Source organism: Montipora capricornis, chromosome 11, assembly GCF_036669925.1.
Source record: "Montipora capricornis isolate CH-2021 chromosome 11, ASM3666992v2, whole genome shotgun sequence".
In the NCBI taxonomy this organism is placed as follows: domain Eukaryota; kingdom Metazoa; phylum Cnidaria; class Anthozoa; order Scleractinia; family Acroporidae; genus Montipora; species Montipora capricornis.
This window is the reverse complement of record NC_090893.1, coordinates 27,078,673-27,091,172: the sequence shown is the minus strand read 5'-3', so window position 1 is coordinate 27,091,172 and position 12,500 is coordinate 27,078,673. Positions and strand designations below refer to the sequence as shown.

Genomic DNA, 12,500 nt, shown 5'->3' with positions numbered 1-12,500 from the left:
GATAGGTTGGGAGACAGGAGCGGTATCTTTCCATAACTTAGTTCTCCGTGACGGGGTAATAGGTGTGCAGTGAGGATATTTTACTAACAAGCGCAACAGGCTAAGTTAAAGAATTCTAGGACACATTTTGAGATTCCACCAATCATTTCTTAAAAGCAGCGTTAAAACTTGTTACATTCTGGAGTGCTTTGATCCTTCAAGCCACGGAATTCCACAGTTTGTATATGTAATCAAATATCGTAACACTGTATAAAAATAAAGGCGACCGTGGTAACTGCAATAGTTACAGAGGCATATCTCTACTCAGCGGCATTGGAAGGTCTTCACCCGAGTGTTATTATCCCGTCTGCAAATAATCGCTGAAAGTGTTTACTCCGAGTTTCAATGTGGCTTTTGTACTGGCCGTGGAACAGTGGATATGATCTTTTCACTGAGACAAATGCAAGACAAATGTCGGGAGCAGCAGAAACCCCTCCACATTGCGTTTGTCGACCTAACAAAAGCATTCGACCTTGTCAACCGCAAGGCTCTTTTCCTGATTCTCCAGAAAGTCGGATGCCCTCCTATCCTGCTCAAGATGATCATTGCCTTCCACGAGAACATGAGAAGCACTGTACAGTTTGATGGCTCTATATCCCAACCTTTTGATGTTGTTAGTGGTGTCAAACAGGGCAGCTTCTTGGCCCCAAACTTTTTTGGGATCTTCTTTTCTATCCTGGTCCGAAAGACAACTGCTAATGCACCATCACTTGCTGTCAACACACGCTTTGACGCAAATCTCTTTAAGCCCTCTCGTTTAAAAGCAAGAACAAAGGTCTCCACTCATTACATCTGTGATACGCTCTATGCTGATGATGCAGTATTTTGTGCTCATAGTCCTGAAGACCTTCAACTGATTATGAACAGCTTTTCTCAGGCCTGCACTGACTTTGGCCTGACAATCAGCATAAAGAAAACTGAAATCCTGAGTTGCTTTTCTGCTAAAGCAAATTTCACAGTTCATGATGCTCTCCTGAAGAACGTTGATGACTTCACCTATCTTGGCTCTAGTGCATCCAGTGTCAATTCTCTGGACGATGAGATCAACTGTCGTTTGGGTAAGGCTGGCTCTGCCTTTGGTTGTCTTACCAAACATGTTTTCAACAACAAACGACTCACCGTCATCAAGACCAAGATTAAAGTTTACGAAGCATTTATCCTCGGTATCCTACTTTATGGGTCTGAGTCCTGAGTTACGTACAGGAAACAAGAACAGAAGTTAAACAGCTTCCACCTCCGCTGTTTGAGACAGATCTTGAACATAAGCAGGCGTGACAAGATCACGAACACTGAGGTACTATCTCGCTCTGGCTCATTGCCACTAACGTCTACTCCAAAGCATCGGCGCTTGAGATGGCTTGGACATGTGTGCAGAATGCCACTGTTCGCCTCCCGAAAGTCATTCTGTATGGGGAGCTAGTTAATGCACCCAGAAATATCGAACGCCCAGACCTGAGATGGAAGGATGTAATCAAGCGTGACCTTAGGGACTTCGACATCAACTTTTCAACATTTGAGTCTATTGCAAAGGATAGGTCTGCCTGGCGTACTAGGCTTCGTACCGGCTTGGATCACGACATCGACAGCTACCATCTTCACTTGGGTGCGAAGAAGCAGAGACGCTTTCTCGCTTCCTAACTCTGCACCTTCCATTCTGAAAACATTCAGCCAAGTTTTCGTGTTGCCTCTCAGGTTGGCAAGCTCTTCTTCTGGCAATGTAGGAAATCTCTCATTTGCGGTGATATCGCTGAAAAAGTCCTGAGAAATGGGGAAAAAAAAGCAAATCTCTGTGGCTAAACTACGCCTTTGTCAACTACTACAAACGGAGACGACAGAACTGACGCTATGCTTTGTGCAGATTGGCTAATTTCTATTACCTATTGTATTTTCTGGGATTTGATTGACTTAGACAAACTGTTCTATATTTTCTAAATTGGACAGTGTGCCTGTTCAGGAGGGCTCAATAGAGCCAATATGCAGAATATCCGCTCCCAAGGCATCTCTTTTCTAGCTAGAAAATTTATGTGCTGGCAATCCCTTGCTGGCAGGGGTTCTCTCAAACCATTGCTTGATAGCATAGCTTTTATCGAGGAAAAGGAAAAGTGTGTTTTTTCAGCGAGTGCGGTCAAGTTTCGCAGTATTTCCTGGGAAATATGTCAACAGACAAGCTTGCTAGGCGCAACAACAGATCGGGTGTGGCGCGACATGTGACGAATAGGTTTGTTGCGCTACATCTTTGAACTATTTGTTTGACAGCTGTCGATTGATCCAGAAGCCGATTTTTACTGGGTTGCCTTATGGCAAACCCAGTCGAGGTCTGCGTTCAGTTTGTTTGTTTTCTTTTTTTTCTTTTTTTTTCTTTTTTTTAGTTTTTTTTTTCCGTGTCGGTAAAAGTCTTGCCTGTCACTCCCCTGGTAAGTGGTGTCTTTCTGCATAGAGCCTTCTGCGCGTATTTTCTTAGGATTGAGAGGGTAGTGGAACTGCGTAGATTTCTCTGGTGGACACGGTAGAATCATTAATTGGTTAAAATTTAAAAAACGATCTCTGGCTAAAGTGATTAAAAAACTACGAGCTTTCGACTGCCCGAACTGCAGTCTTCGACGGGTAAAATGAATGATAAGAAATCGATGAGAAAATTTAAATAAAAACGTACATTGCAAAATGATGAGAATGTAGAAAATTTATGAATATTTGTTAAAAAGAATGTTGTATTGTCCAGGTAAAGGGCACGAATTGTTATCTGCGTTGGGTGTCACTGTGGTATGCCACGCTTCTAATGTTTTTCTCGTTCTAAAAGTGCCTTTGTCAATAACTGACGCATTCTCGAAATCAATGGCTTGGTTGTTGGACCAAGCGTGGTTAGCAATTCTAGAGCCTTTGGCCGCAGTTTTGGTGTTCCTTAAATGTTCTTTTTTTCGCGTATTGAAAGCTCTGCCGGTTTCCCCAATATAACACCACGAACAATTTTCTCATCGATTTCTTATCATTCATTTTACCCGTCGAAGACTGCAGTTCGGGCAGTCGAAAGCTCGTAGTTTTTTAATCACTTTAGCCAGAGATCGATTTTTAAATTTTAACTATGTTCCATCCTGGCTGCGGCCCTTCAATATTTTTAGAATCATTAACTTAGCCTGCAATGGCGTCGAAAGTCATGTAACGCGAATGGCGTTTTAGTGGATCCTTAAACAAAATATACCCTTATGGAGCTCAATAATGGAAAGTCAGCAGGAAGGGTTCACAGGCCTGTTGGAGGCGTGCTCGAGTTTCAACAAAATGAGCCCCAAAATCAGTGAAAACTTGTGACGCAGATGAATAATAAAGTAGCTGCTATTTCCAAAATGATGGAATCACCTGGTGATAAACAAGAGTTGGGCGATTGTGATCTTTGTTTTGACTTCAATTCGCTCATTTCATTTCAAACTTTATAACACTTGACGGAAAAAGAAACTTACAAAAACCCGGTACCTTGCCATCATTTGACACAGATGCTTCATTGTTTGGCGAGTAAACATGCCAGGGTAACTTAATCACGGCGCCCGCTAAATTCCGGCCATGTCACTTTCGATTTTGCAATTTACTTAAACGTAGCAAAAATCTCCCAAAATGTTTGTCGCTGATCGTAACTTTTTTTATTCTATATTCACGGTTCAAAATTAATGTTGTTTTCATGTCGTAAATATTTTATTCTCGATCGACCGTCCCGGAAACTTCCTTCTGCTCTTTCTAAAAACTGTGTATCAATATTTATTTACTTTTGCATCAATATTTGTTGTGCATAAAGCAAGCTAACAAAATCTGTACCTTGCTGAGTTCGCATTTGTTAGCGTTAATAGTATTTTCGGTCACATGCTTCTGTTTTTTATGAGGGGTTTATTGTTTTGGTCTCCCATCCTAACACTAACCCCGCGGAACAGGGCTTGACTTCAGTGAAATTTAGTATCACAAAGCTGTCAGATGCTCAGAGGGCACACTTGTGGTGAAACGAAGTTGTGAGGGAACTTGAAAATTATCAACATGTCAGACCAGAAGCCAATGTTTCTCGCTTCTCTTTTATTTTTTATTCTTCAGAGACTGGAATGCTGTATTTCAATACCACACAATTCAGTGCCTTCTGATTTTCTGTAGCATGTACCACAGGCAACCCAGTGTATGCTTCACGGAAGCATCTCGTTTCATTCACAATTCAGATATTTGCTCCTCTCTAACCGTCTCTGGAGAAACCAAAGTTGCGCCTTTGTATTTGTTCTGTGGGCTGCTTGCATGGTTTTATCAAAACGTTTCCGTTCCTCAGTTTATTTTCGAAGGAAAGGTAATAAATAATAATAATAATAACAATAATAATAATAATAATAATAACGTTCAGCAGCCCCAAAATACGCGGTTCTTAAATAAAAAAAGGAATGTTCCTGTTTTGGATTCTTTATTAATCGATTTATAGGCCCTTTATACAAAAGTAAAAGAACTATTGATTTTCACCCGAAACACTTCATTTACCACACAAAAGGTCTTTGAAATGGAGGTGGGTTTTCAAATCCACAATGGCTGTGATTTCACAAATGCCATTAATTAAGCCTTTCGCGCCTTCCACGCCTGCTTGCTAATAAATGTGTCATTTTGCCTGTGTGTGTAACTCTTTTTCTAAATATCGAAAATTTGTATGTGAAGGGGAAATTATCTAAATTTCTCGATTTAAAGAATTCCAGAAGTGCCTGACCTTCTTTGAAAATTGGTAAGGCGAGGCTAAACAGATATTTAAGGGAGAAAGAGTCGGTTTCGAAACATCGGGTCATGTTCGTCAGCTTATAAACCTGTTTACAATTTTTTGTGACTTCTTAAGGGCCGATTTACACGGTGCGACTTTTGTCGCATGCGACAAGCTCACGACAGGCCTAAGACATGACTTACGATTGTCGTAGCGTTTTAAAACATGTTTTAAAATGCTACGACATTTTTCCTGACGTACACAACAATCGCAAATGATGTCGTGGGCCTGTCGTAAGCCGTTGTCGCTTGCGACAAAAATCGTACCGTGTAAATCGGCCCTAAAATAGGCATGAAAACATCGAAACCTTTTAAGTGGCGGCTTGTGGAGAAATTTTTGGGATCTCGCGAGGAGTTTCAAAACATGCAAACTTACTCAGTAGCTAGGAGTGTTTGAGATTTCATGTTTCAAAACATCGAAACCTTTTAAGTGGCGGCTTCTGGAGAAGTTTTTGCGATCTCGCGAGGAGTTTCAAAACATGCAAACTTACTCAGTGGCTAGACGTGTTTGAGATTTCATTTTCCAAAACATCGAAACTTTTTAATTGACGGCTTGTGAAGAAGTGTTTGCGATTTCTTAAGAGGTTTCAAAACATCGAAGCTTTTTAAGTGAGCTTGTGGAGAAGTGCTTGCGATCACGTATGGGGTTTCAAAACATCAAAACTTGCTCAATGGCTTAATCAGTGGAGAAGTGTTTGTGATTTCTTAAGCCAGGTTCCATAACATGTGTTGAGGCTATTCCTCAACAAATCGTTAATGTTAAGTCCGTTCCGCGGTTCCGGTTTTTTCCATGGAAATGACGTACATGTAGACCATAATACTTCAGTAATTTTGCTCTTCTAAATCGCACGTGGAGAAAACGCTCGTGAAAGAACGCTTAGTTGTGAATTGTGTTTGCTTATGCCGTCTTTCATCATATGGTGAGTTGCTGGATAGTCTCCGTTTCTAGTTCCGATTCGCTAGCTAATGTTTGTCATATTTCTTAGGTTTTTACGGCTTGTCAAAGGTAGTAATACAGATGAAAGGTCGACATCGCTGGTTGTCATAATGTCAAAGATTCACTACATTGTCATTAAACTCGTTGTGTTGTTGAAGGATGTTTGTGGTATCCTCGCCTAATTGCCGCTTCAAATGTCCGGCCCGGACAACATGGAAGCTTTTTAAGTGAGCTTGTGGAGAAGTGTTTACGATCTCGTATGAGGTTTCAAAACATTAACCATCATTGCTCCATCTTTTTACGGGTTTCACTGTTGCACAGTTTTGTAAGCTACAGTGGGTTTAGGCGTAAATTTAATAGTCTAACGTTAAAAGGTACGCACTTGGAAAGGTTTGTTGCACAATCTGCTGGGGAGTTGTTTTGTTGCTCATGAAAGCTACTGTTAAACCTCAATTCCGTTGATGATTGTGACACCTTTAATAAAATTGCCACTAGCCTCTTGTATTCTCATTTCCACATTACCCGTTTTCGAAATGTCCACTGTAGGGATTCCCTGTTCCCCACTCCTCGATTTTTTAATTTAGACATGACTTTTAAATTTCTATACCTGGCATTTTCTTTCGCCTATCTCGTATTTACATTTTTTTCTTGCATTTTCTATCTCGGGTCTCGAATTTTCTATTTTTCTATTTTGTTTTGTTTTGCTTCTTTCTTTAAATCCATTCAGGATTATATGGCATGTCCCCTACAGGCTCTATATAAACTGTTGCTCATTTTGTCTACTTTATGAAGGAGCTGTTCTTACCAAAACTGAAGGTCACTGAACTCTCTAAGAAGAAAAAAATGACTCTCTGCAGATTACCTCAGTGAGAACCTGCCATATCAGACAATGAGTGTTCGCTAGTGGCACAGGAATATTTGCAGTCAAACACGGACCATAGACACGAAGGAAATTACATTAGCTAGCATTTAAAGTTTAATTAAATTCAGTTGACTCAATATTAAACATAACTTTTATTTCTCTCCACTCGATTTCTAACCCTAACGCAGGAAGAGCCTTTCTTAACTAGACAAGAAAGAAAGGAGACTTGACATCAAATCATCATTAGGCAGAGTAATTTCTTTCTATTGACGAATTCGAAGGCTTTGCTTCAGCTCACACCAACAGTGGTAAGCAGCCCGTTGTTACTTAAATCTTTATTGTTTTAGAGTTAAGATTAACTCCATTTGTGTGAATATATGACCTATGTGATACAAACCAGCTCTGATTACGTATCAGTGGCACTTAATCATGATGCCTGTTAGGCCACAGGCAGCCCAGGTTCAGTTAAAAATTACAAGAATTTTAATGGGATTCACAATGACAGACTCAAAATGATATTTTTACGGAAAAGGTCTCAATAAAAAAAAAAACCTGCGCTTTATTGTCCTGGTGACTTGCATGCTTTCTGCGTGTTTATCACTGGGTTATCACTCGTAAAAAAATAAAGGAAAGGCTGGAAAGTAATTTCGAGCTTACTTCACATCTCCCCGATAAAATCACACATCTCCAATATCAGTCACGCTCAATCTCTGGCAATGACCACATGGGTAAATTTAGTTTTTCTTGGCCAAGTTTCAAGGTCCAGCGAGCTTCCATTGTTCAGAAAGAGCGATGAATCCCAGCGGGAAATCTTATTGTTTATTATTATCCAAATAATCAAAATCCTTCGAGGCGTTGGACACGGATAAAAAACTCAACTTTATTAAACTTGCGCACAACCACACAGCGAAAAACATTTTGCCAACAGCCGTCCACCCCATAATACCCTACAATTCTCTAGGGGTACGCAATCATAATTTATCTTCTTTTAAGTTGAAAAAAAAGAATGTCAAATATAATTAAACATTTGTAACAGAAGCTTCTTAATAAACTCAAGTGAACAGTTTACCTTTGAAGTGCGTTGTTCTTTTCAACGTCAATTTCATGCTACAACAAGTTGCAAAAATAGTGGAGACACTTCACCTCCTTGGGGCGTTATTAATTTCCCTATTATCTGTCACACTGCAGCACCACTCCCCCCCTTATCAGTGTTGCTAGCAAGACAAAAAAATGTTGGGAACTTAAGCAGTCAACATTGAAAGGGGGAGAGGGGAGAGGAAGTGGGAATGGTTTAAATTCTAGATACGGCGGGCATTGGAAGCTAGAAAAGGTGTTTTTTTAATGAAAGTGTCTCAACAATTTTGCAACTTGTTGTCTGAGTTGGTTGTGACTGTATTGGTACACGGTCACTTTGTTTATTGGAACGGGAAGGCGTCTATCCTTTGCGTTTAATATGGTGTTTCCAAAAAAAAGGGTTTAATTCTCTGGTCTGCTGTGAATGGAAAATGGCCAGCGATAAACTGGATTTTGGCGGGGTTTCGGTATGACGTAATTTGAAGCCATTTCAGTGCTTTCTGTGAGTCAAGTCGAAAATACACATAATTTGATACACGAAAAGGAGTGATTTCCATCCTTTTCGCTTTTTAAAGTACGCTAGAGATATGCTGGAACCGATTTCGAAATAATTTGCCTTAAACAACCATATTTCGGTCGACACATGACATCTAAAGCACGCGCAACATGTACGAAATTAGCTGTTGTTTACGAATGAGAAACGGACATAACCTCTCCTGTAACTGCGACCGCATGCCATTTAAAGGGAACATCCACTTTCCGAAAAATCAATTCTTAGCAAACATTGTTATACAAAGATACATTTTCATAGAGGTCCATTTGTAACATTACTTATTGCTTTCGGGCTAGTCTGCTTCCAGAGAAGGGATTAGTAACGCTTACTAGCAAGTCTTCTAAGTGAAGTGTCGGAGACAGGCTAATTCCATGTTCTTTGGAATGACTGACTGAGCACAATGATCAAAAGAAAGCACCCGATTGTGCTAAATCCTTTGCGAGATTTGTTTTACAATGAGATACAAAAGGCAACAAATTTGTACCGGCTACACATTATGACATTTATATGAAACGATCTACACGATCTACCACAACTTTTCACTGAGAAAATAATATGATATCATATTTCTTGCTGTTGCGATGGTAGACCGTGCTTGGATGGTAGACCGTTGGTAAATGGAATAGGCGATATGTACAGGATTTCTAACTGTGTGAACTTTATTACGAATCATCTGGTAATGTATTGGATTGTTTAGAAAAGAAGTACTAGTTGAATTGTGCTGTTTCCTCGAAGAAACGATTTTCAACTGTAACGCCACCACCCCGGTTGACGTCACCAAGAAACACGATAAATGGTATTGTGTTACATAATACGAGCCATGTGTAACTTTTGGAACATCAGATCTGCAGTGCAAAATACTTTGCCCGCTTTAGTATTTGGTGCGGAGTCTTCTGTTAGCGATGATAAGTCGAAACAAACGAAAATCGATGCTACCGTATGCCAATAATTAATATCCGTTCGTGTTTGGTACAATGTGCTTTGCACTTCGCGTGCAAGTTTCTTAAATGTTTCAGAGCTTATACGATATTTAATGATTGTTTCTTTAGTTCCTGCTTTTCTACGTTGAAACGTTTCCCTATAGGATTCAAATCCGTACTGGCAAAATAATTGCAATCAATCAGACAACAAGTTGCAAAAATAGTGGAGACACTTCACCTTCTTGGGGCGTTATTAATTTCCCTATTATCTGTCACACTGCAGCACCCCTCCCCCCCTTATCAGTGTTGCTAGCAAGACAAAAAAATGTTGGGAACTTAAGCAGTCAACATTGAAAGGGGGAGAGGGGAGAGGAAGTGGGAATGGTTTAAATTCTAGATACGGCGGGCATTGGAAGCTAGAAAAGGTGTTTTTTAATGAGAGTGTCTCAACAATTTTGCAACTTGTTGTAGCATGGCAATCTCAAAGATGATGAACGATTTGACTGGAGAGGATTCATGCTTTGTTAGGCAATCGGCAAGTTGCTCACTGGCCTCAACCCATTTAACATCACTGACATGTTCTTTGCTAAAACTTTCCTTGATGGCTGGCTGCTGTGTAACCTCTTCTTGCTGATCAATTTGTTGCATTTTATGGCATCCAAAAAAGACTTGCAATCTGATACACACTCTATATGCAGTATGGGGTCTGTCACACTATAAGACAACTCATAGTAAAAGTGTGCCAAGAAAACTCTTAGGTCAATCCCATCAGCTTGTCACGAAATTATTTTTTTCACCAGTCTGTAAACCGTCTTAGCCACTCGACTAGTTCGTTAGTGTAAGTGTTAATTACCTATTGTATGATTCCTTAGTGTATTATCTGATTTAGTGTTGATGAACTTCTTTTTAAGTGTTGTAATGAAGTTTTGTAAAAGAAAACATTGTTTTGTCGTAACTTGAATAAATTAAATAAACTATATATGGATGTGGAAGATATGGTGCTGGTTGGTTGTTGAAGAGGCGCAAGGTTGTTGACGTGTTGGAAAGCAAAGAGTTGGAGAACGAAAGCCTGAGGGTAAAACGGGAGAGGAACTAAGAACACTGCTGTGAGCCATTAGCAGGAGCTGTCGGAAAGAATCAGTGACAAAACCCCATTGTCAGTGGCGGCGAGTGGGGAAAATCCTTCAAAGAATTAAAGAAGCTGGAGATAAGCAAGAAGAAGAGAAAACACGAAGAAAGTGACGCAATGGAATGCAGTAAAGTGTAAGAGGTGAAATTCATTGTCAGAAGAGAAGGAGGCGTTGAAATGGGAAAGAACTTGGCGTAGATTTTGCTGCTGGTTTGTAAAAGGCCCGAACTGTTTTACTGTAAATAGTAGAGTAATACAATCAGCACGTTTAGTATCATCCTACAGGTTACGTAAAGGAATAGTTAATAATTTAAGTAAGGTTAGTTTTATATACCCTAATTAGACTGTAATATTAAGAAAGTTTAACATGTGGTGGGTCTGATAACATGTTAACTGAAATCTAAACTGCGCATGCATGGTTTGAGACCTCTATATGTTATTGGAGGCCTTTGGTGATTGCTTCTTTAGGTCTGTATCATATCAGTTATGCCGCCGTGTTAATCCTCATTTAGAAATAAGAGCTGCTGGTGTTCAATGCCTTTAGAGAGCATCCCAAGAAAAAGGAACGTGAAAAGGTCGTGGGTAGAATATTTAAACAATGATGTCTATGCAAGGAACATGTGCTTATCACATAATAATAACATCTGAGGTAGACGCAATGCATTTAAAACTTTACGCCATAGCATCAAGTTAAAATTCCGTGGATATAACAGTCGTTGAACCAGCAACTATGCTGCAAATTCCTTGACCTATGTAACACACAGGGGAGATAGATTATGTTGAGCCTTTCATAGCTGACGGAAATTCACTTGAAACAAACATTATGTAGATCTTGCACATGTTCCTAAACCATAAAAACCCTTCCCTCAGAAAGCAAGCAATGTTGTTTTCTGGTGTATAGTGTCGATAAGTTATACAAATAAAATGTTATTCCTTTTACTGTTTCAGCACCACTGACTTTGTGAAAACAGACCTAGGCAGTCGAAGACTGCCTACTTTTCTTCCTGGCACACCCCTATCTTTAAAGAGTACCTTCCAGATTCTGATTATCAACAATGGTAGATAGAAAGTTGAACGTTTTGGAAAAGTATATGCAAAAGCTTAGTAATGCGGAAGAAGACGGAGACCGAAAAGCTGAAGGTCTCGCTCTTTTCAATATAGGCAACTATCATTATGGCATATCCAATTTTAGAAAGGCCATACAGAACTACACAGAGGCATCAAGCATTTTTAAGGAAATAGGCTTAAGGGTGTTGGAGAGATCTGCCTATGCCAATCTAGGTAACGCCTATTACGGTATGGGGAATTTTAGGCAAGCCATACAGTACCACAAACAACATCTTAGCATTGCAAAAGAAGTAAAGGATAAGGCCGGGGAGGGAAGAGCCTATGGTCATCTTGGCAATGCCTATAACAGTATAGGAAATTTTAAGGAAGCCATAGAATACCATAAACAACATCTTAGCATTGCAAAAAAAGTAGGGGATAGGGCCGGGGAGGGAGTAGCCTATTGTAATCTCGGCAATGCCTATTACAGTATGGGTGATTTTAAGCAAGCCATGGAATACCATAAAAAAAGTCTTGGTATTGTGAAAGAGGTAGAGGATAGGGCCGGGGAGGGAAGAGCCTATGGCAATCTTGGCAATGCCTATAGCAGTATGGGCAATTTTAAAAAAGCCATAGAGTACCACAAACAACATCTTAGCATTACAAAAGAAGTAGGGGATAGGGCCGGGGAGGGAATAGCCTATGGAAATATCGGCATTGCCTTTGACGGTATGGGCAATTTTAAGAAAGCCATAGAGTACCACAAACAACATCTTAGCATTGCAAAAGAAGTAGGGGATAGGGCCGGGGAGGGAAAATCCTATGGGAATATCAGCAGTACCTTTCACAGCATGGGCAATTTTAAGGAAGCCACGGAGTACCAAAAAAAAGGTCTTGGTATTATGAAAGAGGTAGAGGATAGCGCCGGGGAGGGAAGAGCCTATGGCAATCTTGGCAATGCCTATTTCAGTATGTGCAATTTTAAGGAAGCCATAGAGTACCACAAACAACATCTTAGCATAGCAAAAGAAGTAGGAGATAGGGCAGGGGAGGGAATAGCCTATGGGAATCTTGGCAATGCCTATTTCTGTGTGGGTAAAACAAAGCAAGCCATAGAGTACTATAAACAAAATCTTAGTATTGTGAAAGAAGTAGGTGATAGGGCCGGAGAGGGAAAA

The 12,500-nt window shown here is 40.1% G+C and overlaps 1 protein-coding gene and 1 long non-coding RNA gene across 2 annotated transcripts in view; both read left to right on the top strand.

The window, feature by feature from the left end:
- Positions 1 to 6,812, top strand: part of LOC138023509 (uncharacterized) — a 16,327-nt gene extending 9,515 nt beyond the window's left edge. The window contains exon 3 of the long non-coding RNA XR_011126702.1: positions 6,530 to 6,812. This is a non-coding gene — a long non-coding RNA (uncharacterized lncRNA). The remainder of the gene's footprint in view (positions 1 to 6,529) is intronic.
- A 4,518-nt stretch (positions 6,813 to 11,330) lies between these two features.
- LOC138024661 (tetratricopeptide repeat protein 28-like) overlaps positions 11,331 to 12,500 on the top strand; it is a 7,941-nt gene continuing 6,771 nt past the window's right edge. The window contains exon 1 of the mRNA XM_068871875.1: positions 11,331 to 12,500. This exon is cut by the window's right edge and continues 1,816 nt beyond it. Coding sequence (XP_068727976.1) covers positions 11,331 to 12,500 — 1,170 coding nt within the window.